Source organism: Stegodyphus dumicola, chromosome 8 (assembly GCF_044657685.1).
Source record: "Stegodyphus dumicola isolate Sdum_Otavi_A_Nest chromosome 8, ASM4465768v1".
Lineage (NCBI taxonomy): Eukaryota > Metazoa > Arthropoda > Arachnida > Araneae > Eresidae > Stegodyphus > Stegodyphus dumicola.
Window position 1 is genome coordinate 80,705,059 of NC_140775.1, and position 24,109 is coordinate 80,729,167.

At 32.1% G+C, this 24,109-nt stretch overlaps 1 protein-coding gene across 9 annotated transcripts in view; it reads right to left on the bottom strand.

Annotated features, from left to right (window-relative positions):
• Positions 1-24,109, bottom strand: part of LOC118199468 (RNA-binding protein Musashi homolog Rbp6-like) — a 1,078,296-nt gene that overhangs the window by 75,644 nt on the left and 978,543 nt on the right. For all 9 annotated transcript variants that reach the window (XM_085822043.1, XM_085822045.1, XM_085822040.1 and 6 more), the window contains exon 8: positions 957-1,039. In XM_085822043.1, the coding sequence (XP_085678169.1) occupies positions 957-1,039 (83 nt within the window). The remainder of the gene's footprint in view (positions 1-956; positions 1,040-24,109) is intronic.

The window sequence follows — 24,109 nt, forward strand, 5'->3', positions numbered from 1 at the left end:
GCCTGCCATCTTAAAAAACGACGTTTTCGACAAAAAATGAATCCATTATTTTTAACGATATTTATTTTTTTAAAGTTTCGAATACTTTACTATGCGTAAAATACGTCAAAACGGCGTTTTTCAAGATGGCTGACGATTGTAAAAAAACCGTGCCAACAATTGCGCCAAAGTAAATCGCTGAAATTCCGTGCAATCCGTCTATCAAAGAAGCACCAAATAATCTTAGCAGAAGGAAAAAACTATAAAAAATAAATGTGAAAATGGTTTATTTCAAAGATTGCCCACAAGGGCTCTTATAAAATTTAATATGATTTTTCAGTAGAGATTACCGATACAGATGGCCCATGTGAAATAGCGGAACATTTTATAGAATATTAGATGAATATACATTTAGACTAACATGAGAACATTACATATCTTCTGTATATTAAAAAAGTGAAAAAATACGTAATATTCTATTAAAATATTTAAAGGTTTTTTATTAGATATATCATGAATTGAATGCCTATCAGATTAACATATAAAAACATAAAATTCTTAAGAACTGCAACTACTGCTTTTAAATTAGTTTAATTTTTTAATTAATAACAGACAGATCAAATACGAAAGGATGCGTTTTCCCAAATGGGAAAAGACTGGAATGAAAAAAAAAAAAAAAAAAAAAAAAAAAAAAATGCATTTATCTGAAACAACTCAAAATCATATTTGGAGAATGATAGCCTTTTTGGGCTAGAAAAATAATGGATTTTCTGAATTAATGAAATAGACTTACGGAAAAAAATTACGATTAACTTTTAACAAATTTCTTTTTAGGGAAGCATTAAGTTTGATAAATATAAAATTCTAGTGCCATTCTTTTTTGCTTTCTTTTGAAAAAAGCGAAGTGTACACAGTTTTTAAAAAAATATCAAATACATCATTCATAATAAGGGATAAGAATGTAAATACAAACTTACCATTTTATTATTGATTTCGTGAAAATGGATTTCACAGACCTTGTCAACGACGTCTTCATTTTCAAATGTTACGAACCCAAAACCTAATATTACAGAACAAAAAAATGAAATATTAAGGAAGAGCAAAAAATAGAGATTGCAACATTGAATAATCATATAAATTTAACAAAAATTACGACAAACATATAAAAAAATCTGAAAGCTTACAGATTTTAAATTACGTCCAAAGTGACTTTTTTTAACGTTTTGTGTGTTATCTTTATTTATTAAATATCATGATCTTTGCACTTAAGCCATAAAATTCAGTTCAACAGCAGTGTCTCAAAATAATTTTAAAATGAGCCTATCTTTAGAATTTGCGATACGCAGTTCCGCGCGCTCGAGATAAAAAGGGTTTTTTTCCCCCCCGTAGAGTGTTGCCAAATGCTCGCTTTTAAATCGTTGAATTTGTTAATCAAAAATTCGTTAAAGTTTTATAAAATATAAAACCAGTAAGTTAATTAACGAATAAAACAAACAGAAACTGCTTTGAAAAAACTAAGCATAAATAAAATACATAAATCTGACATTAAGCGACATAAATTTTGAATCTTAGCCGAGAATTAAACAAAATAACAGCTATTTCAATAATTAATTTAAACTGCATATTAAATAAATTAATAAAAAGAGACAGAAAGTCTATGTGCTGATATGAAAAACTGCATAAAGATAAGCTGACTCGAAACTAAGTGATGCAAACTTTTGTGTCATGAGTAACTCAATGCTTGTGTGAATGTAATTTTTCCTTAAAAGTTATTTTCATGCTTTGGCATCACTGTATTTTAGTTTTGAGTTTTAAGAATATTAAAAAAGTTATATGCGCAATGTTTCCGTACTTAGGTGAATTGTCTGCTTTATTTTGATTACTTATTTCTTTTTTATGTTTTTTTTTAACCGAAAAATCGACTGAAAAAAAAAAATGAAATTCAGAAAGTGTCTCATCTTACTTCCAATACTTAACGAGAACTAAATGTCACCATTAGTTAATTTATTTAAAAGAATATTTTACACTAAAACTGCCTTTTATATGAAGTATCATTATTATATTAAACTAAAATCAATTTATTACAACCATAGATGCTATTAGTCTCGATCTTCTTCGTAATTCATTTTTAGTTCCGAATCACGTTTCAAATAAAAAGATGTTGCCACCAAATGTTATGTATTATTTGTATAGGGAATATAAAAAATATGTGGCAGCACTTCTACGGGAAATTCTAAAGATATACAGTTTTTAAACATTTTGTGATTTTGCTATTGAATTTTATGTGGCGTAAGTGCGAAGAAAAAGATGTTTAATAATATATATAAAAAGAGTTGTCTAATTCATATTAATAAGAAAACTGAACACCGGTAAACATCGATATGATGAGCTGATAAAAGACTGAAAATTATACAAAAACATGTACAGCAACACTTAATTCTATCGGAAATCTCTAACATAACGAGGTAAAAAGGTATGCCATCTGTCATCGCTAAAGCTTTGCATTGCTACTCTGCAAAGAGTAAATTATTGATATTTCAAATGTAATCAGAAAACTCGGCGAAATAAAAGAAGTGTATTGCCAATACCAATATATCTGTTTTTCGAATTTAATAAATGAACTAAGCGATTTAAAAGAAATGTATTGACTCTACTCGAATTAAAATACTTTTATCTTTCACGCGGTAGCGTTTTGTTGTTCAGGAAAGCGTAAAAATTATTAAATTTTTCTGTCTAATTTATTCTGTTACTAGTTAATAAACTAAGCGATTTTAAAGCAATAAACGCAGATTCATTTTATTATTTAAAATGTATTATGTATTTAATTATATATTTGAGATAAGGCTTTGTACATAAAGAAAGACGCCCTTTGTTTGTGTAAGTATATGTGTGATTCACATAAATCTACACTTTTATTTTTATCTTAATGAAATTTTGCACATTTGATTTCAAAACAAAAGAAAGGTTACTGTTTACATAAGACTTCCAAAAAACTCCCCACGAGATCCATACTCAGGGGTTTTATATAGGAACGTTGCGTTCCCGACACCCATCTTAGGTTCACGGCGGTGCTGTTGCGTTCCCTCAGTCAACGGAAATCATACATGCTAAGAAAGGAGTTTATAATTAAAAAAATATGTGTTAATATTTCTACATAGTTTCAATTTTGAAATCAAGTCACACAATTTAGGCTCACGTCACCGTTGTTGCGTTCCCGCTAACAGTTCGTATTAAAAACGTTAAACAGCGCTATGTTAATTCCCTGTTTAGAAACTATGAACTTGCAATAATAATATAGAGCCTTTAAATCAGAATTTAAGGGGTTCTCTATCAGTGTTCTGCGAATATTTCGAAAACGGTTTCACTGTTTAAAGTCAACCAAAGTAAATAGCGATTTTCAAAAATCCTATTTTCGAAAAAAAAAAAAGAAATAATCGATAACAAAACAATTGCCAGTTCTTACTATATTCGCTGTACGATGCCGCATTAACAACCGATAACAAAACAAGTGCCAGTTCTCGCTAAAACCGTTATATGGTGCCACGTTAACTCTACACTTGATAAAATTTTAAACAATTCACTTTGAACCAAAATAACAAGAAAATCTTAATCTACCCAAGATTTCGAAGACACTATCCCTATTCTCCAAATGAAGCCTCTGCACTCTGCCTAATGTCACGTAACGCCGGACACTCCAGCTAGATCTAAATATATGCTACTGTTAAAACCCTTGTGATCTTCCAGTTGAATTGTATGCAACGTGAGTACAAGGAAATGATGTTTAATAATAAAGTTAAAAAAAATCTGAAGGCTTTCAGATTTTATATTACGCTCATTTATTAAATATTATGTTCTTCGCATTTAAACCACATAAAATTCAATTCAACCGCAACATTACAAAATATTTAAAAACGGAAAAAACAACATATCTTGAGAATTTTTGATACACAGTCTCGTGCGCTGGAGATAAAAGTGTTTTTTCCCGTACAGTGTTGCCCCTGCTCGCTTTGAAATAGTTGAGTTTGTTAAACAAAAAATTCGTTAAAGTTTTACAAAGTATGAAATAGATAATAAAACAAATTCGAAATTCAAAATTCGGACTTCCAAATGCCCGTGTTCGGGTTGGAAGACTACGTTATTCAAAATTGGATGGCTCTAGGTACCGTTTTTTCACAGTGCGAGAAACATTCATGCACTCATCCAGATTCTTCATTTTTAGTTTCTTTAAATATAAGACATAGCGATAATATTTGGTGGCAACAGTTTGAAAAGTGAACCAACGCAGAACGTGAAACAACGCAAAATGCCGTTTTGAAACTAATAGTCCTTTGGGTGTACTGTCCTTTTGGGCTTAAAAAAAAGGGGGAAAAAAGAAAAAGTTAGATTAGCTCGTAGTTTACCAAGAACAAATAGGTGAACTACGGGCTCAGCGAGAGCATAAAATATCTTAACAAATCCTTGATGCGATGTGAAAATCTGAATCCTTTCAGATTTGTATTAATCAGTTTATTTAATGTTAAAGCTTCTAATATGTAAAATATCTTCGGAAAAGTAGAACATTTCAGAACAAAGTAACTTAATTTTGCTGACAGGTATAGAATTGAAATTACTTATTCACAGTTATAACCCAGCGCAATGTAAATTAGATAACTGCTTCCTATTACGCCATATTCTTTACTAAATTATCACGCGAAGCGATTTTATGACATTTAGCCAGTTTTATTACCTGGAAATTTACTGCTACTTCGTAAGACTGCAAAACTATTTTGCCTCAATAAAACTATATTTGACAAGAAACCAACACTTAGGCGCCTAAAATTCTCATCTTGATTTAATACCTGCCCATTGATAGAGAAAGGCACTGACGACTTGAATTAATTTACTTAAGATTATTGTTCAATATAACACCCATTCGACACTCTTATATTAACCCCCTTCCCTCATACTAATTGCTTAATTTCCATGGGTAACCTTTCATAATGTCTAAATTCTTTAGGAACCTGCAAAACTGTTTTGCCGCAACAAGTGTGTATGTGCCAAGAAACCAACATTCAGAGACCAAAAATATTTATCTTCAGCCTTTTTTCTGCACTTTGAAGAGAATGACATTCTGAAATTTTGCATTTTCATCCCACTAAAGACCGATGTACTTAATTACATTTACATAAAAAGAGAATTAACTGCGATACTGCTTCGGAAAGAATGTTTAACAACAATAATAATCATAGACAGAGTATTCAAAAAGGCAACAACAGCTATGTAAGAACTTAATTGACCATACACACACATGAAATAAAAAACTATTGTGGAGATTACCGACTTGTATTGTTAAACGAAAAGTTAAATGTAACGCAATAAATAAATAACAAGTTCTAGAAGGTTTCTATTATTATAAGAACTTGTAATTATTTTTTTGCAGTGTCTGCTATAACTACAGGAATCTATGGCCACCCGAAAAAAGATAAAAGCGCAAACAAATTTATACTTGAGAAATTTACATATTATTTTACCTTCTCTAAGTAAAACGATTTCTGTTGGTAATGTCACATAACATAGTTCAATACGTTTGCTAAAATCACTTTTTAAATTTTATTCCAAATCAAAAACACTTTCATTTCAAAGTAAATCATTTCATAAATATTTAACTCCATAAATGGGAATTTATTATGCAAAGTGTTTTTCAATTATGTGCGCTAAGACGCTCATCAAAGTCATATACTTCCTCTCTTAGTTTTCTTTTTAAGAATGTTTTAAAAGTTTTATAGGAGCTAACTTAAATGAAAAAAAAAATGTATATTTTGAAATAATTTGAAGGTTACCAGGAAATGATAGCCCAAACTTAATGGATACTTACGAACAAACAGCCTTAAAAGTTTTATAGGAAATGAACTCAAAAATGTGTTAGAACTAGCAGAAAAATAAATGACTTGTAATTATTTTTTAAACTTAAAAAAAAAAAAAAAAAAAAAAAAAAAACTTTCATAAGTAAAGAAACTTTTCAGTCTCCTGTTTCCCATATGCACTGCATCCACTGAATTTAAACGCTATTAACTAGAAGTACTTCCGCATATTATAGCATCTTACCATTAAGTCCTATTTTTTTTTTTTTTCATTTGCCGCTTAATAAAATTAGCTGGGTTATTAAATCTAACTTTAGGGTTAAAAAAAGGTGCTTGAATACTTCTGCCAGACATCTTGGCAAGTAAAGTAAGGTTATAATAACTGTAGAGAGAGAAAACAATTTTCCTTTTAAAATGCGGTAATTGCGATGGAAGCCATTTTAGAAATAGTGTGAACAAGCTTGATACACAGAAATTCTCAATCAACGCAATTACGCCTTGTGCAGTTTCGCAGTGAGGGGTAGTGGCGCTGAGGGTGGTAGACGACATTAAGGCAGGGCTGCCATTGTTCGATTCCGGGCCTCCGATAATGGCGTATAATTGGCAGCCGAGCGCAGTTTGGAACGTCCAATTTAAAGACGCAACAAAATTAATTGTATCATCATTCCTACAAACGAAAGCGATGCCATTACCCAGGACATTAGCTACGACGCTCGCAAACGATTTTCAGCTGCAATCAGACGATAATATGGAGCACGATCGAAGACTTCACGCTTTAAGATGATCATCAACCAAGATGGCGGCTCGTCTGTTGTCGACATCCGGTTGCCGCTGCCAGATGCACGACACCATTACTTAACCGATCGTAAATCGTCGACAGTGATCAAGGTAGAAGTGACGCTAGCGGATTGGCCTTGCCAGATTAATAGGTTTAATTACAAATAATTACCGTTGTGTAACTGGCAGCTAAGCCTACGACAAACAGGTATTGTTCTCGGATCAATTCTTGTTCGACAAATTAAATGCCTCGATTTACATGGCGCGTTCCGTCCTTCCTTTTAGCTTTTTGCTCAAAACGAAATAAAATTCTATAATACAAAACAAAGTAATTCATAACGCAGCAGGAACCTGCATATTAATGAAGAAACCTGTCGTTAAAAATTCAGTGATAGGTTTTTCTCACTGTAACTGTAAAAGCTGCATTTGATTCGGTATAACATGTACATACAAAATTTAAATTCCCACTATTAAAAATGTTAACACATATCAAAAATTACGAATCATTTGAAGTATATAATAAATACTTATTTTATATTGATATAAAACCAAGTTAATTCATTAGTTTATTTCTTATACGACACTGCGCATACAATATGGTATAAATATAAATTATACTGCAATACACAAATTACATAAAATAACACATAAAGTACTGAAAATTTAAACAAATGTCTTCTAAAAGAAACGAATAAGCTGTCTACGTAATTAACAGATGAAACAAATGTCTTCCTTAAATAACGAAACATTATTTTAATAAAAACAGTGGAAAACGTAAGGAATATTTAAACTTTAGAAATTATGCTCCGCAAGTACGAAAAAACTGTAACAAAAAGAGTGTTCACACGCGAAAAAATGATTTAAGTTACCTAGAAAGTTTCTACACGCTATAATTACTTCGGCAGTTTCTTTTATTTCTTGCTTTTTTTTTTTTTTACCAAAAACAAAATGGTGTAAAAGGTGCAGCATTAACGAGGTCAAACTTTTCCTTTATGCTTTGGCAACAAAGGAATCAGCGACGTATGCAGGATGCTAGCAGCATTTTAAGATGGCTGCTGCTGCGATTAATGGTAATTTTAACAACAGAAAGACCTCATAAAATTAAAGTACAGATGAATAAACGACCGAAAGGTGCTTTACGGGGCTACTGAATTCCGTTTTGCACCAAATAATGCTTTAATGCTCATTTTATTCTCTCCGAGGAGTATGGAAGTGGAAAACACCGCTTTGTGTTCTTTTACGCTTACCTGAGGTTTAATTATCATTAAAAGAAAGAGTTTTTGCACAAAACCAAGTTTCTAGGAGACATAAAAGTTTCTTAGAACTTTAACGTTAAGCAGCATAGACTTCTTGATCTCAAGGAGACTTCTGTAGAGGTAATTTTCATGCCTTTAAACTTAATTCTCTTAAGGTTCTAGAAATTTCATTTAATGCGTGACGTCACATAACGCAAGCAACTTCTTTCATTAAAAAATTTAAATAGATGTTTGTATTGTTAGTAGAACAGTTTCAAAATTTTGAAAATCATTGTTTTCAAAAACTTCTACAATGTTCCAAGAAAGAATTATAATAGAAATTTAAGAGAGCACTAAATTGTTAGCACAAAAGATAGAATACGTAGATATTAAAAATAACAGAAGATATAACGAAAATAGTTTATGTCTAAAACAGGGCCTTAGAAAAGCACATATTATATTATCACTCAGTATACAAAATTAACTTTGGCTGGCAATGCAGCAGCCCTACCGACATGGTGCCCGCGTTGCATACCAGACGCGTCTTTTCTATTAGGGCCTAAAAATGGAATTAATTAATAAGGAAAAAGTCGTGTAAACACAATATTTTTATCAGCCATTGCTAGCACGCTGTTTGTTGTAGTAATCGAAATTAACTTTTACACTGGTATTCTTTCTACCAATTAAACAGTTTTCTTAAAAAAAAAAAAGAAAAAAAGAGATATACTCTCTTCACCTAGTGCGCCATTTCGTTGAGAGAATTTTAAAAGCTTCGTTTATAGAAATATCTGCTTAGGACGCCATATGACTTCTTTATACGACCTATAAAATTACGCACTTTTTTTGCTGTACTCCATTAAAATTATTTCCTCAAATTATTCTAACTTAATTAACCTATCTACCAAAGCAAGCTGAAAATGGCATCAAAGAGACTGCAAATTTTGAAATTAATTATGCGGGTCAATTTCTGGCGTACAGATTCAAACTTCTTGTAAATTTATTTTTACATAACGAGTATAATAAACTTTCCCAAATATAAGTATAGGAAACGGGAGATCCCATTAAAAGTTAAATTTCGTTATTGTCCAAAATTAATTTTTTTTAAATTTGGCATTATCAAAACTTATTTATTTTTGTCATTTAAAACACTTCTGTAATCGGAAGTACATGACGACGACCAGCGACTGCGAAAATAAAAGCCGGGCAAGAACTTTAGGCCAGGTAAAAAGGATGTATGTGTATATATACATTTTGGTACTGCCGAATGCAATAAAAAAGGGAGGTGCACAGATAAATGTTATAGCAATCCCATATATAAAATTTCAACGTTTTACGGTTAATCATTTTTAGTTATGCGAGACATATACGTACATACAGACGTCACGAAAAAATTCATTGTGAATCTATTTTATATCCATTTGAGAATTCGTTTTGGAAAAAAAGAGTCCTTTATTCTGTGCGTACGTATACAGACGTCAAACAAAATTCGTCCAAATGGGTTCGAGAATGGTCAAAATGGATATTTCCGTCGAAATATGATACCTAAAATTTTTCGCGATTCTTTATTTTGTAAAAGGAAACGAAAACATCAAACACAATCTTCATGCATATTACTAATTGTGCTTGTTATATCTTTTGATTTAGATTCGTTGGATTAGATTACAGGCGAGGCTTCAATAATTTATGCAGTTATTGTAAAACAAGGTTGGTTTATATACTAATTATCTCTTTTAGAGAATAAAATCAAACAAATATTATAACAGCTGTGATAAGGTCACCTAAAGGAAGAAGAAACTGAAGATTAATATGGACAAGAATGTCTCGAGAGCATAAAGTGAATAATATTATTATTTAACTTCCGAATACGTTTTCAATAGTTGTTAAGTTGAATTAATTGTTTTAAAAATAATATTAATATGTTGGCATTGTTTCAAACGCAGGCTCGAGAGCCACATATTGCTCTCGCACGTAAAGTGTAGAGATATTGGAATTTGTTTGAAAAAAAGATAGGCTTTTCTCTTGTTGATTGTATGCAGCCATTTTTTGGGGGGGGGGAACGGCGTTCAATAAAATTTTCATGCGGTGTACCATCATTAGAGTTTTGATTGAAGTTCTACACCCCACCATTGAAGCATTAACACTACACCACACAGCCATTAAAAATCAATTTTGGAAAAAATAGTGCACTCTTTACACAAAAACTCACTTAGCAAAAAGCGAACTACATGATTTAATTAGGCAAAGCATATAAGAACTATCTGCTAAGTTCCTTTCTGATTCCGACCAAGAATACCCATACATTCGAAAATAAAGATGTTTTACATTGTTCCAGTTTTTATATGCCATTTTTAAAAGTTAGTGATCCAAAAGTCACGTACATGAAACATGCATAGAAATTCCGAAACGGAAATGAAGAGCAAATTTGTTGAATGGGTGACACTTTTATGCTGTTACAAGTAATATTTCACTTGAAATTCCTGTTGCAGCTTATAGTGTTAGCTATAAAAACTTTGTTTTGTGCAAGATAGGCATGAGGTTTTCCCAAGCAGAACAAATTTTATGATCAAACATTTTTTTGCAACGCATTCTAACAGGAATACCGTTGAAGATATTCAAGAAACCTTCACAAACATTCGTAAACGTAAGAAAGCAATGATTTTGCCCCTTGGTATTGCAAGTTGAAAAATTTAAAGCCTTCACCATACGAAATGAAAGTGACCCCGTTCTTTCTGAGTTCGGATAAATTGGACGAAGTTAGGAATAAAATGTTGTAGTCACTAATAAAGAGTGCGAGAAAGATGGCATCGCAATCAAACAACGTTATAAGTTCCACGAAATAATGCTCAAGCATAAAATTTCGTTTTGTTTTAGAAAAGAACATCTCTATCATGCACCTACCAAACTGTTTATAAGCCTAACAGCATAACCTGAAAATGATATTTTAAGTGACATGGCTTACATAAATGAATGTTGTTAGATACTGCCCGTAAAGAATCATAGAGCTGAGCAGTATAGCGATCTAACTTCTTTGTTTTTGTAATTAATGAATGCCCAAAACCTCGTTTTATGTATCTTAGAGCAATACTGCAATATAAACATTTCCAGATGACTGGCAAAGCAGCAAACAAAATACGGATGTCATTGAAATTACCATAATCTTGGAAAGCTTGCTGCGCTCGACATTTTTATCACTCAGTAGTCGTCCATCTCTCCATTCTTACTACAATCCACAGCGCATCATACAACATAAGACAGTTATTCTACTCAAAGACGACTAACTTCAGATTTTTCAAAGCAATTTAGATTTCCAATTCGATCTTACTATGAACATTTCCCTCATACAATAAACGCTATGTTTACATCAGATCGGTGGTTAAACGCAGCAAATGTTCAGGGAAATAGTTGTTGTTGAACAATAATTAGAAAACCGTTGCATTAATGCAGGATCAAATAAGATTGATTTTACAAAATCCTTGTATGTCTTAACATATGCAATTACTGTATAACATAAATCTTTACGAACGCAAAATTTAAATCTAAATTCAATGCACTGAGTTGGGGATGTTGAAGATTATACAACTGTGAACGTTCAATTTATTAAACATGCGAAGCGTTCAGACTATGAAAGAAAAATTTCATATTTGGCGAAATAACCCATTATGACACCGTGAACTGTTACTATTAAAATCGATTATAAATACCTTATTATATCTATTATAAATGATTAACGCATTTAAAAATATTTTATAAAACAAAACTAGAAACATTTCTGGTCAAGAAAGGAATTTAAATATTTTCGAATAAATCTGTTAAGATTCAAAAGATTCATTCGAAAATTATACTTCGAAAATTAGATAAGATTCATTAAACGTAAAAAATCAGTAATTTATGTTTTCGAAGTTTGAGATTTTTTAATCCATCACTTCGTTAAAATTCTTGAAATTCAAACTTAAGAGCCTAAAAGTGGCTAGTGCCCGCCATTAAAAATATTTAACAAATATTTTGAAACATTTACTGTATATTTAGTATGAACTTAATAGAATGTGAGATGGAAATTGTGATATATTGTTAAGAAGAAAATTAAAATGTAAGAAATGAAATTTCTTTTCTAAATTTTTACCCATATATATGCTTTTTATCTATTTTCCTCTGACAATGTAATTCATTAATTAATAAATCGATCCACAGTTATGAAGTATACTCCTTAAAACATAAAAAACTGTTTTGTGGTAGAATATAGACAATTAGAAAAGAAGAATAAAAAAAAAGAAGAATTATACTTTTTGAAAAGTTAAATTTAAAACATTTATAAATTATTTTCTCTATAGGTGACCTTTAATAAGATTCGATTAATAAAAGTTCTGAAATTATATAAAAAATCATTTCATTTCATTTAAGTAAATAAAACCAATTTTTTGTATACATTAACTAAGCGATGATTTAGTTCCATGTGACTGGTCGCTCTTCACTGTATGATAGAAACGGAAAAGTCATGCTAAAGGCATAACTTAACCAAAATATCTCATTGTGCGGTAAAGACTGAAGTGAGTCATAAATAACATATTAACTTTAGTTATGTTTACATTGCACTAAATAAAATTAGTGACAGAAATTTTGAATGCCTATCACGTTTTCACTTTCCAACACTCGAACTTTATGTTATCTAAAAATCTCACATAGTGATTAAATATAGAAAATTTGAAATCTTGATTTTAATCACGTGTACTATTATTTGAAACATCGCAGCAACACGCTAAGGAACAGCAAGTGTAACACAGTTTTCAACACAAGTTAAAAATACCGCTTTCCACTGAAACAAACTAGAGTAAATTACACTTTGCATTGAGAAGTACGAGGCAATCATTCCGGCGATCCGTCATGTTCATTCACTGAAATCATTTCTCTTTCGTATGCAGTAACACGCAATTCATGAACGAGCAAATGCGGAATGAAAGCCGAGGGAGGCGGGAGAGAGGTACGCACATGCATAAAAATAATATTCGCGTGAAGGTGCGCGCTGTACTGCATTTGAGATTAAAAACGCGAACCGGGTCGAAAAATCACATGCAATTGCTTTTCAGGCGTTGTGATTTCTTCGTTTCTTTTTCTCTTTCACACGCAGAGGGGGGGGGGGCAGGAAAATTATACCTTGTTTTTTAATCTAATTTGCATGGAGGTTCGAATTTCAGCGAAATAAGCACACGCATTCCAACTAAATATTATTTGAAATGGTGCAACGTTATTTACCGCAATGCAAAGACGATTTTTTTGGTGTAGCTGAGATTTCAGCAATGATTTAGAACGAAACGGTGAGTCATTAGCTAGAGTATTTTATTATTTGTATTTGCTTTCATCCTCCTTCATTTGCTTGTATCAAATAGCCGGCAACAAGAATTCTTTTAGTCCGTCATTCTGCTTCGGTATTATTCGTCTCTCGACTTATCATTTTTTTTCGCTTGTTGCCCTGATTTTTTTATAATTTACATTGGAATAAAATCTGAAACATTCACCTTGAACTTATACATTTTGACCAACACAATTTACATATTTTTACAATAATAATGATCGAATTCTCGTCGGGTTAGTCGAAGAATGAAATACATACATGGTTGAGAAAATGGAGGCGAATACAACAAATGTTGCTGGCAAAATGACGAACGACGATTTGTGAAATGGCCAATCAAATGCAAATTTGATTAGCAGAATGGCTAAACGAGTGCAAATATGGTTGGCACAATGGAGAATTAAACGCAACAAATATGACTGGCAAGAAATCAGCACATTCATTTTACTTGAACTCCTGCTCTCACTACTTTTCGCAGTTCGTAGACAAAAAGGTAAATCGAATATAACAAAAATGATCGACACATTGAATGAACTGGCACTTTGTTTCAATTCATGGTCCTGCTATATTTTTGCAGGTTTAAGAAACGTAATTTTGATTGAACGATAGAACAAAAGATACAGTTATGGGGAGCCATTTTTAGGAGAAATTTATTCACGTTCTTTCGATAAAAGCAAATAAGAGATGACAAATGTAGTTTTCTAATGGCTAAAGTGATTTTAATTTTGTACAGTGGGATATACCTTTATTTTTTTTGGGGGGGGGGACTTCTTAATGTTGCCATACAGCTCTAAAACTGATTTTACAACGAAATCTGCTTAAAAAAAAACTTTGTTTTAACGTTTTTAGATTTCTGCTCGTCTTTCCAGAAGCAGAATATACTTTCGTATGTACAGTTTCTGAATTTGGAATAGTGATGAAATTTAAGATGATTGACGGCCTATTTTTTTAATCTAATTCACTGCCTACCCACACATACGTAAAATTCTAGTCAATTCAAGTCCTGATATTCACGAGACTGATTATTACAAGGGACGTTTAAATATAAATACAGATTTTCATGCTCTTTTTTTGCAAAGAGTTCAGTGTAATGATGACTTACTCGGATAAACACATGCACGTATGAGCTTGTAAACAGTAGCACTAGTTATTCTTTCTATTCCCTCTATCAGTTGTAATCAACATGTCGAAGCAGGAGGTTTGCTACAGTGAAGCGCAGCGAAACATCATTAGAATTTTGGCTCAACGAAGGTGTAATTTCGTCTCAGGTGTATTAAAAATTAAAAAAATCAGCTTGAAGGTAAGTGTCTCCCTCAGTCTATATTGCATGACTGACGCGAGGGTTTTTAAAGAACTTTGGGTAGAGTTGGAAATCATGTTCGTCGCCAGAGAATCTCAACCGATGCAGACAAAAAGACTGCAGCTGAATCAATACAAAGAAATCGCTAAGGAACTTAAAAATGTTCCACGTGCAGAAATGTTAACTAAAATCGTCTTAAATTTGATAAGTAGAACGTCAGGTAGATTTCTAGTTTTGCCTTAATACACCACACACGCAAACACACATACAAATTTTTAAAAAAATTGGTTGAAATTAACACAGATTCTGCAACATTATGGAAAGTATGAAGACATGTTCTTAGACATTTAGCAACGTGGATGCGGTACTTCATTTCAGAGTCAATATGAACAAGCAATGCAATTGCAAATAAATTCAATCTAATGAGCAGGTTACTGAAGAATGGATCGGCATGCAGTCAAAAGACTCTTATTCTTCTGCAATCCAGAAAATAAATGGTACTACTACTGCGGTGGCACGTAGTTATATAGCAAAACAGTATGTAGGTCGTTTACTTGCATTCAATAAATAAAGTTTATCTGATAAAGTGATGCTTATATTTGAAATATGCTTCTTAATTTGATTTATTCATGATTAACTAAAACTCGGGGACATTTTACTAAATTCGATTTTTAAATTTTAATAATATCTGAAAATTAAGTATTTTATAGTTTTCGACAGACCACAAACAACAGCAAAGCAAAATTCCATCCAGATTGAAACAGCAGGTGTTATAGGAATTATAAACAAATAAAGGCATAATACTCTGCATATTATATTACAAATAAATAACTAGGAATTACATGAAAGAAATTCGTAATAGTGAGAAATTTACACGAATAAGTTAACAACTCAGGGCTTTGAGTTCATTTTTCTTTTACAATCTTAGTAAAAGCGAGATCAACACACAGCTTTGAATGTATAGAATTGGGTACAGAACTCAGAAAATGTGCAGAACTGGGTCATTGAAATAAAAGGCTAACTAAAAATATTTGGCTGCAGTGCTTCAAACTGATTTAGCAAATTCATGATGATTTCCGCCTGCAGCCCATAAAAGTTATTCACCCAACTAGAAACTGCATTCATCCAGAACGTAAGACAACATTCTATCACGTAACATCTCACTTCTGAAATGGGTGAAAGAGGTGAGAGGAGGAAATTACATCCCATTCATCAACCCAGTAGCTTATCACCCTAAAGAGAGCTTCTAAAAATCTCATTGGAACAACAGCTGTAACAAACCATCAAAATATCGCCCACCGAATAAAGTTTACCGAAAATTCGAAACACCTTCCGGGGCACTTAACTGTAACTTTTAAAAGTTACTAAACTTTGCAGGCTTCGGAGCAGAATTGCTCGTCATAAACTGCTCGTAAAGCAGCAAAATGTTAAGCGTTAGTTTTAATGTTCCAGATTTTTGTAGATGTGCTTCTCGATTAAAAAGGCACTCGTTTATCAGTCGTAACATCTGGCTATGGATTTAATAGCATTTTTGTGTAGATTCACCATTCCTGATTATTATTTGAAAAGAAATCACATATATTATAAAAGAAGTAAAAAGAAACGAAAACAAAACATTATATATGAAACTGAGATAGTTCTTAGAAGAAAACGTTATCGCGGGCACAATTTCCACATGAGTATCATTCTTCACTTCTAGCAAAAATAGAAACATATACCGAAGATCACTATGTAGGATATTAGAGGAACAGTAAAATAAGCAACTGTCATGATTTGTTCGGCGTGGTGTAAGCGATCCATTTTGGAACAGGATGACCCATGGCTCGTACTCAGCAATGGTATAATTGACTTTTAGTTGATTTCAGTCATAAAATTTCTAAAATTTAAGTTTTTTTTAGATTAATATTTAGGAAACTTTTGTGAGAGGAATTTTAACTGCGGAAAGAGTTCTATAAAAATAAAATCGCAATTTTTATACTGCTTTCGTATAACAAACATTTCAATTAGTAACTCATTCATTATATAACACGTTGACTGGATAAAAAAAAGCTACATAACTGTATGTGCAAAATTTGCGAAGACATGCTTAACAAATAATTTCAAAAGGTTAGCTATGAATTTAATACCCAATGCTGTTTCACTCAACATAGACCCATTAAACAGCTTTTGCTTTGCAGCTGGTTTTTAATTTTTTTTTCTAAAAGTCTTGAATTTAAGTCACAGGTATGAAAGACAGGGGTGACATGATGTCAATCAATCAATCCGTATATTTGTTATCAGATATTTTAGCGAACTTCTAGTGAAGAATGGGACCTTTTTGTTGTTATTTCATTAAACCATAATAAATATTTTTTGGACGGAATTTTATTCTACGGAGATTATACGGAAAATCGATTTTAATAAGCATCCGGAATGATTTGAGGTTTTTCGGATTCCGCGTTTTTTTCCAGCTATTTTATTACTACTGATAAGGAATAATATGGAATTAATCATCTGAGCGGCACGGGGTTTTGGGATCTGTCAAGAAGACCTGTATTTAAACAGCATTTATTACTTAAATTTGTAAAATTACGTATTTTAATCTCTATTTTCATAGACTTACATTCATTAAGATGACATTCACATTACTGAAGGAAGTAAGAAAGCAAAATATCTTAAATTATAAGCTAATATATACAAAGTGACAAAAAAATCTCATGACCGAATAAAGACAATCATGCCGCTCAAAGCAGATGTTAGAACGATCTTTACGTTGTATAGTTTTAGAATATACTGTAGCGGCGTACTTTTGCTTTAGTGCAGTGCTAAGAATGGAGAATACGAAAGTTCATTTCGTAATGTTATGCGCTTTTATTTAAAAAAAAAAAAAAAAAGAGAGAGAGAGGAAAACAGCTAGTCAGACTGCTCGTAAAATTTGTGCTATATATGAACAAAGTGCTGCTTCTGATAGCACAGTTCGAAGGTAGTTTAAGAAGCTAAGTGCAGAAATTTCAGCCTCAAAAGCGATGTTCGTTTTTTTTTCGAAACAAACATCACTATCTTATGTAACTAAAGACTTGTTAAAAAGTTAAGACTATCTTTTGTTAAGACTATCTTATGTAAATAAAGATTTGTTAAAAAGCTATCTTTGAGAATCCACTTTATACAATTTAGAAACAGACTAAATATCCCTAGAAATACAATATATGATCATTTGAAAGAAATTGGGTTATGTAAGACGCTACGAGGTATGGGTATCTCATACATTAATAGAATAAAATATGCTTGCTCGAATTTCGGCATGCAAATTCTGCTCTGTTAAAGTTACTGCTGAAAGGAAATACAGAGGCTCCTTTCTTAAAACGGTTCATTAACGGAGATGAGAAGTGGATGCTATATAATGATGTTACAAGGAAACGATCATAGAAGTACGCTAAAGAACCATCCTTTAGTAAAATTCGAGGAGAACTGTTCCCCCAAAACCTAATGTATAGTGTGACTGCAAAGGAATTATATTAGTATGAAGTATTGCCACCAAATCATACAATAAATTCGGAAAAATAGTCTTTTAAAAAGAAGAAATCAAAGCAAAGCGTCCAGAATTGGTTAATCGGAGAGCTGTTGTCTTCTATAATGACAATGCTTGGCCTCTATAATGACAGTGCTTGGCCTAATGAATGCCAGGCAAAAACATATTGAAAACGGATAGGATATTTTTTGTCACCCCTATGTTCACAAAACTGTGGCCCCGAGTTTTCATCTCTTCAAGTCGCTTCAAAATTCTCTAAACTGTTTGAAACCCTCTTCTTTGGAGACTACCGAAGAGCACCTTGATAACATCTTTAAGTATAAACATAATAATGTTTTTTAAAAAGGAATTTTCCACCTACCGTACAAATGGCAAAATGTCAGAGAACAAAATGGTGCTTATGTGATCCAATAAAATTTACTTATGTTTTTGTACTTTCGTATTTTTATTTATCATAAACAAATCGCACAGTATTCCGGATGACGCAATAGCTTTAAAAGATCGTCCTACCCAAAGCATTAAAACTGTTTTCATAGAATAATTCTACACTTTATATTAAAAAAAATATTCTACTGGAAGTATATGGTTAGAATCATTTAAGGGAAATACATCCACAGCCAGTGCTTCCGAATACTTTCATACTAAAAATAAGAGATAGGATAATGTTAAGTAATTAATATACATATGAAATATAACAGTTTAAAATTTAATAAAAAATTTTCGACGTTAAATATTCATCATAAAGAAGGTTAAACATTTCAAACTGAATCTAATATTCATAATAGTAGTTATAGAAAAATAACCTATCTCTTTTCAAGCTGAGTACTGTAATATACAGAGTAATGACAGTATATAGAATATGACGATTGCTGATTTTTAAAAATTATCTCGTTCTATCAGAAATCGAATCTAGGTGATTTTAATCATTCGATCTTAGTGAAAGGGAAGACTGTTCGCTCTCTCTCTTCCTGATGAAAGACATAAAATGATATATGCACACGTGCAATTCACACACGGTAAATTTTGGAAGGGAAAAAAACGCAGTATACTGTTTTTTTTTTAAATATTTCCTCAAATAAATAATGCTAAATTATTATGCGCTCCCTCATCTTATACAATTGAGAAGTTGGATAACATATCAATATAGGCAACTTAAAATATAAAAAAAGTTTAGGCTTAAAATACAAAGAAATAGAATCGTTTCAAGCAAGCAAGAATTTTAAAGATAGCAACTGAGCAAGAATTTTAAAGATATATAAGCATAGTTTAATAGTAAAAAATAAGAAAGAAAACACGGATAAAACGTTTTCAAAAATATAAAAACAGTAAGAGAAACTTAAAATCTTTTATATTTTACAAATAAATAAAGTTATGTTGTACTATAAGAAACATTTTCAGTACATAAAACTTGAAACCAGCTACATTTGTGAATTCAAATATCAAGCAAGAAACAAGTCATCTGAGATTTTTGTTATTTTTCTAGTCCTGTTATATGTTGAGAACTTCGCAAATTGTCAAGTCTCTCAAAAATGTATTGTTTATTTGAAGATTTCAAGAGCACGATTTCAAGCTCAAATCAAGCGCAATCAAGACGCGATACTTCACAAAATGTATGCTTTAGATAAATTATTCGATTACACTAAAAAAAGGTAAAACCTTTTTACCTTTTCCTAATTATATGAATCAAACTGTTTAAACTTGACAGTATTTCTGTTACGGAATTTAAATATGCAACCGGAATGGTTTCACTACGCAAGGACTTTTTGTGGTATATAATTAAAACGATCCGCTAAATCTCTCTAGAACTTATATTTTCTAACCCGAAGAATTTCTTTTCATTCTGAAATTATATCTTTTTAGAAATTTTTTTATATACTCATATTTTTGTCTCATATTTTTGTCTGTTTTGCAAGCGTACCTCCTTTCCATGTAAATTAAGGTTACATGCTTCCCTTTTTAACGCAAAACGAACTGTTGTTTTGGGGAACTCTGTTTACGAAAGATTTCAGAGCAATACATTCGCACAGTGGAAGAAATGTGTAACTTTCGAACAAATATCTTGAAATTCGAAACTATCAGCGTTCAGTGATTCACAGCTAATGGTCTCTTGAGTATATTAGAAACAGAAAAGAAGATTTGCCATACTTTGACGACAGGTATCAAACAGCAACAAAAGTCTGTCCGAATAACAAAAAAATGATTGACATGGGCAAACCCGAGAATGAAGAGATGCCTTTCTTGGTGGTTCATCCTCCCATATACATCGACACATTCAGAATACATCAGCTGTCCAACCTTTTCATGGATGAGTTGTCTGAACAACAGACGAGAGGAAAGATTTTCCTCCCCTCCCTTCCACCAATCCATCATCACCTTCCCTACGACCTAGTTGCCGCCCTCCACTCCGCTTACTCCTTTTCCTCCTCGGATACAGGATGGACAATTTATCACCCTTCCTTTTTAACTGGCGACCAGTGACGGGCGCCAATGGCTTCAAAGAACCTATCGTCGCTATTGATCGAGGTGGCCCGGATGTTGTCGCCATTTGGCGAAAACATCAAAGAGATACTGTCCATAGTTATACTCCGCGAAGGTTATTAATTATAGAGCTGGAAAAATGGGGACAAAAGTATAGTATATAGTGCTGTGGGCAGGGTAGTTCTCGTCCCCGAGAGGAGATGGATATGACAGCAACTGCTGGAAAAGAAAGGGACGCATCGATTGCAAGGAGTGTCGTACCGATATGTCGGAACGATTGATTATACACTGCATGAAACTGATGATTTTGATAGCTTCATAATAACAAAATATCGGTTTCCTATTATTTATAACTTCGTCCTTTTTGAAAGTGTGAAACAAAAATGGCAGTAATAAAAGCTACTTAAATATTAGTCTACCAGAATATTAACACATAGGTTTTTAAAAAGAAATTTCCTCAACTCAGGAAATAGTTACAGATAATTAAGTCGCAATAATTACATTACAATGGGAGCTTTTCCAATATTTCATCTGTCGTCACTAAAAACCATTTTTAGTATTCAAATATGCAAGCATTTCTCGGTCGGTCTTTTAAAAGCATAGAGCCACTGCCGATATCTTCTTTTACATGTTGACATTTGTGTCCATTTTTTATAACTGCTTTGATCTGATTATTATATTTTTGGAGGCAAAGACAAAGATATAATTGTTATAGATAAAAGCATAGCTGGTAGAGAAAGAGACCTCATTTACGACAGCTCTCAGGAAGGAAGTAACTGAATGCTTTTTTCTACAAAATTTCTAAATTTTGTAAATTCTCAGGATTTGGGTAATGGTTGTATGTATTTAAAAGACAGACCGTCCAGTGCTTGTATTGGGACATATAAAACGTCTCCGCGCTTTTTTGCCACTAGATGGTATTGATGCCTATATATCCGGCAGCACTGACCCGATTGTCTCAAACAAAGATGTGTTTAAAACGTAACATTCAGCTTCCATTGTTTGTGAAGATAGTTTTCTAATTTGCTGCTCGTGTCAAAAGTTATATTGATTTGAAAATGAGGGAAATATCTGAAGAAATGTCGTATGTGATGCTTTTTTACTATAAAAAAAGTTAAAAATGCTTCAAAAACATGCCGAAAAATTTGTGAAGTATACGGTGAGAATGCTCTGAGTGAACGAAGGACCCAGCAGAGGTTTGCTTGATACCATTCCTGAAATTTCGATGTCGAGATTGGAAAGGAATTGTCCATTATGAGCTGCTTCAACCTGGCGAAACCATTAAGTCGGCCCTGTACTGTACACAAGTCGGCCGTTTGAATGAAGCAGTCCAGAAAGGGCGACCAGACTTGGCGAACAAAAAGGGAGTTGTGTTCCATCATGACAATGCGCGGCTACACACATTTTTGATGACTCGGAAAATATTAACCGAACTTGGTTGGGAAGTTTTGATGCACCCACCATATAATTCGGACTTTGCGCAGTCTGACTAATATTCGTTTCGATCTCTGCAAAATTCTCTTAGTGGTAAAAAGTTGGCCGACCGAAGCGCCATATTTTTCGACAATAAACCATAGAAGTTCTACGCCGATGGAATTATGCAGCTACCCGAAAAATGGCAAAGATAATAGATAATAATGGTTAATATGTAGTTGATTAAAATTGATTTTCAATAAAGAAAACTTTTGTTCACAAATGTACCAAAAAAGCGCGAAGACTTTTTATATTACCCAATATATTTGAATATTAAACAGTCTACCGGGGAAAGGGTATAGAACATTTCATTCTACCTCTCAATTTAAAAGAAATTTCATTTACAAAAAAGAAGTACTTGCAGTTAAAACACATTTTCTGTTTATCATAATTCTAACTTTTTTAAAAACAAAAGGCATTCGTATTTTTATTGCTTTTAAAGTTTGGGAATCTTTTCAATGCTTTCTAACCAAAAATACAGCAATAACATTCTTTGTCGCTCATCTGCAGACTTTACTGTCATTAGAAGCTTTTATCATATCTAGACTGTCACCTTCATCTCCAGAGCTCACACATGCAAATGCATAACTTGAACTCAATAGTAAAGACATTTAAGTATTGAATCAAATTATTAGCTGACCAGAAACGCTGTACAAAAGCATTGGATATATTTTAGGCACATTTAACTTCCTTCTCTTGAAATCTTTAAGCATACGTAGCAAAGGATTTTGATAAGAAAAAGATATTTGAATGTGGGATGTAATTGTAAGTACGACATAAAAAGTTGACAGTTAAAGTGAATGGGATCGATAATGACTGCAAACAAACAATGCATTTAAAATTTTATCTAACCTGGAAACATTACAAAGAACTGTAAAAAATATTAGTTCAAAGCATATTTTCTTCCAAAGAAGAAAATTCTACAACTTCTAATGCACAGTCTCATTTTTTAATAAATACAATTAATAGAATAAATATAATTGAGGAAATACAACTCCATGAGAAATTAAATTTTATATATTTAAAAAAATTTCACTCTGATCTTTTAAAGTTTATTATCATATCAACTGTTTGGTGATCATTAGATTATGGATAACTTTTTTGGCTTCCATTTGATAGAACTGTAACGATTCATACTGATCTGTCTTTCAAAACAAAGTATATGATGATGAAAAATGATCATTGACCTGATAACAAAAAAATTTCATTTAACAGGCTTATTTAACATGCATTTCATGATCTGAAATAAACTTAAAATCATTTTAATATTTTCAGGGATAAAATAAAAATTAAATCTGGGAATTTTGTGAATATCAGGTAATCTCCATGAAAAAAGATCCTACATTACCAGGAAAGAAACTCTAAGAATCACACAAAAAAATACTTAAATTAAACATTAACACATTAAGACTTATGCATCGTGTAAAAAAAATCATCCATAGCAACTGTTTAACACAAGATGCTTTCTTTAGCAATACAAAAAGCTGAATAACATAAACAATCACGAGATTTAACTGCACCTAATTGCATTAGCTAATAATAAATATACAGAACAATTATAATTCGTCCGGTCAGAACAGATTTTCCACAATACATCCAAAATAAAACTAATCTCATTATTTTCACTCGCTACAAGGACTATTTTCTTCTTTAATGGTGTCTGTACATTATCTGTGGTTTCTAGAAGATCATTTATCTATATTATGCCCTTATTAATGGATTCCTAATTTATTTATTAACTTTTATTTAGACTTGCGTAATATAAATGATTAATGTAGAAATAAGAAATTACAATTTTAAAAGAAACATCTTATTTATTTTAAATTTCTGTCTCATAGAAAATAAAATTCGTTTTTAGTCCTACTTTCCAGGAATTAATTGATGCGAATAATATCCGGCTGATCAAGAAAGAACTATGCAACGACCAGAAAATTTTGAATTATCTCTGTCCCTTCATGATCGTTAGACCCTATCTGCACATATGCAGAAGTCACAGCGTTTTCTAAAACTGAAAACTGTTTCAGTCAAAGCGTGTCTATCACTCAGATTTAGCTTGAATGTGCCAGATGCAATCGAAATTGTGCCTCTTCATTCTTAATTTAACTTTCAAATTAAAGCGAAAATCTCAGGACACCAAATATGGCAAATAGGATAACAATCCTGAATTTTAATCTC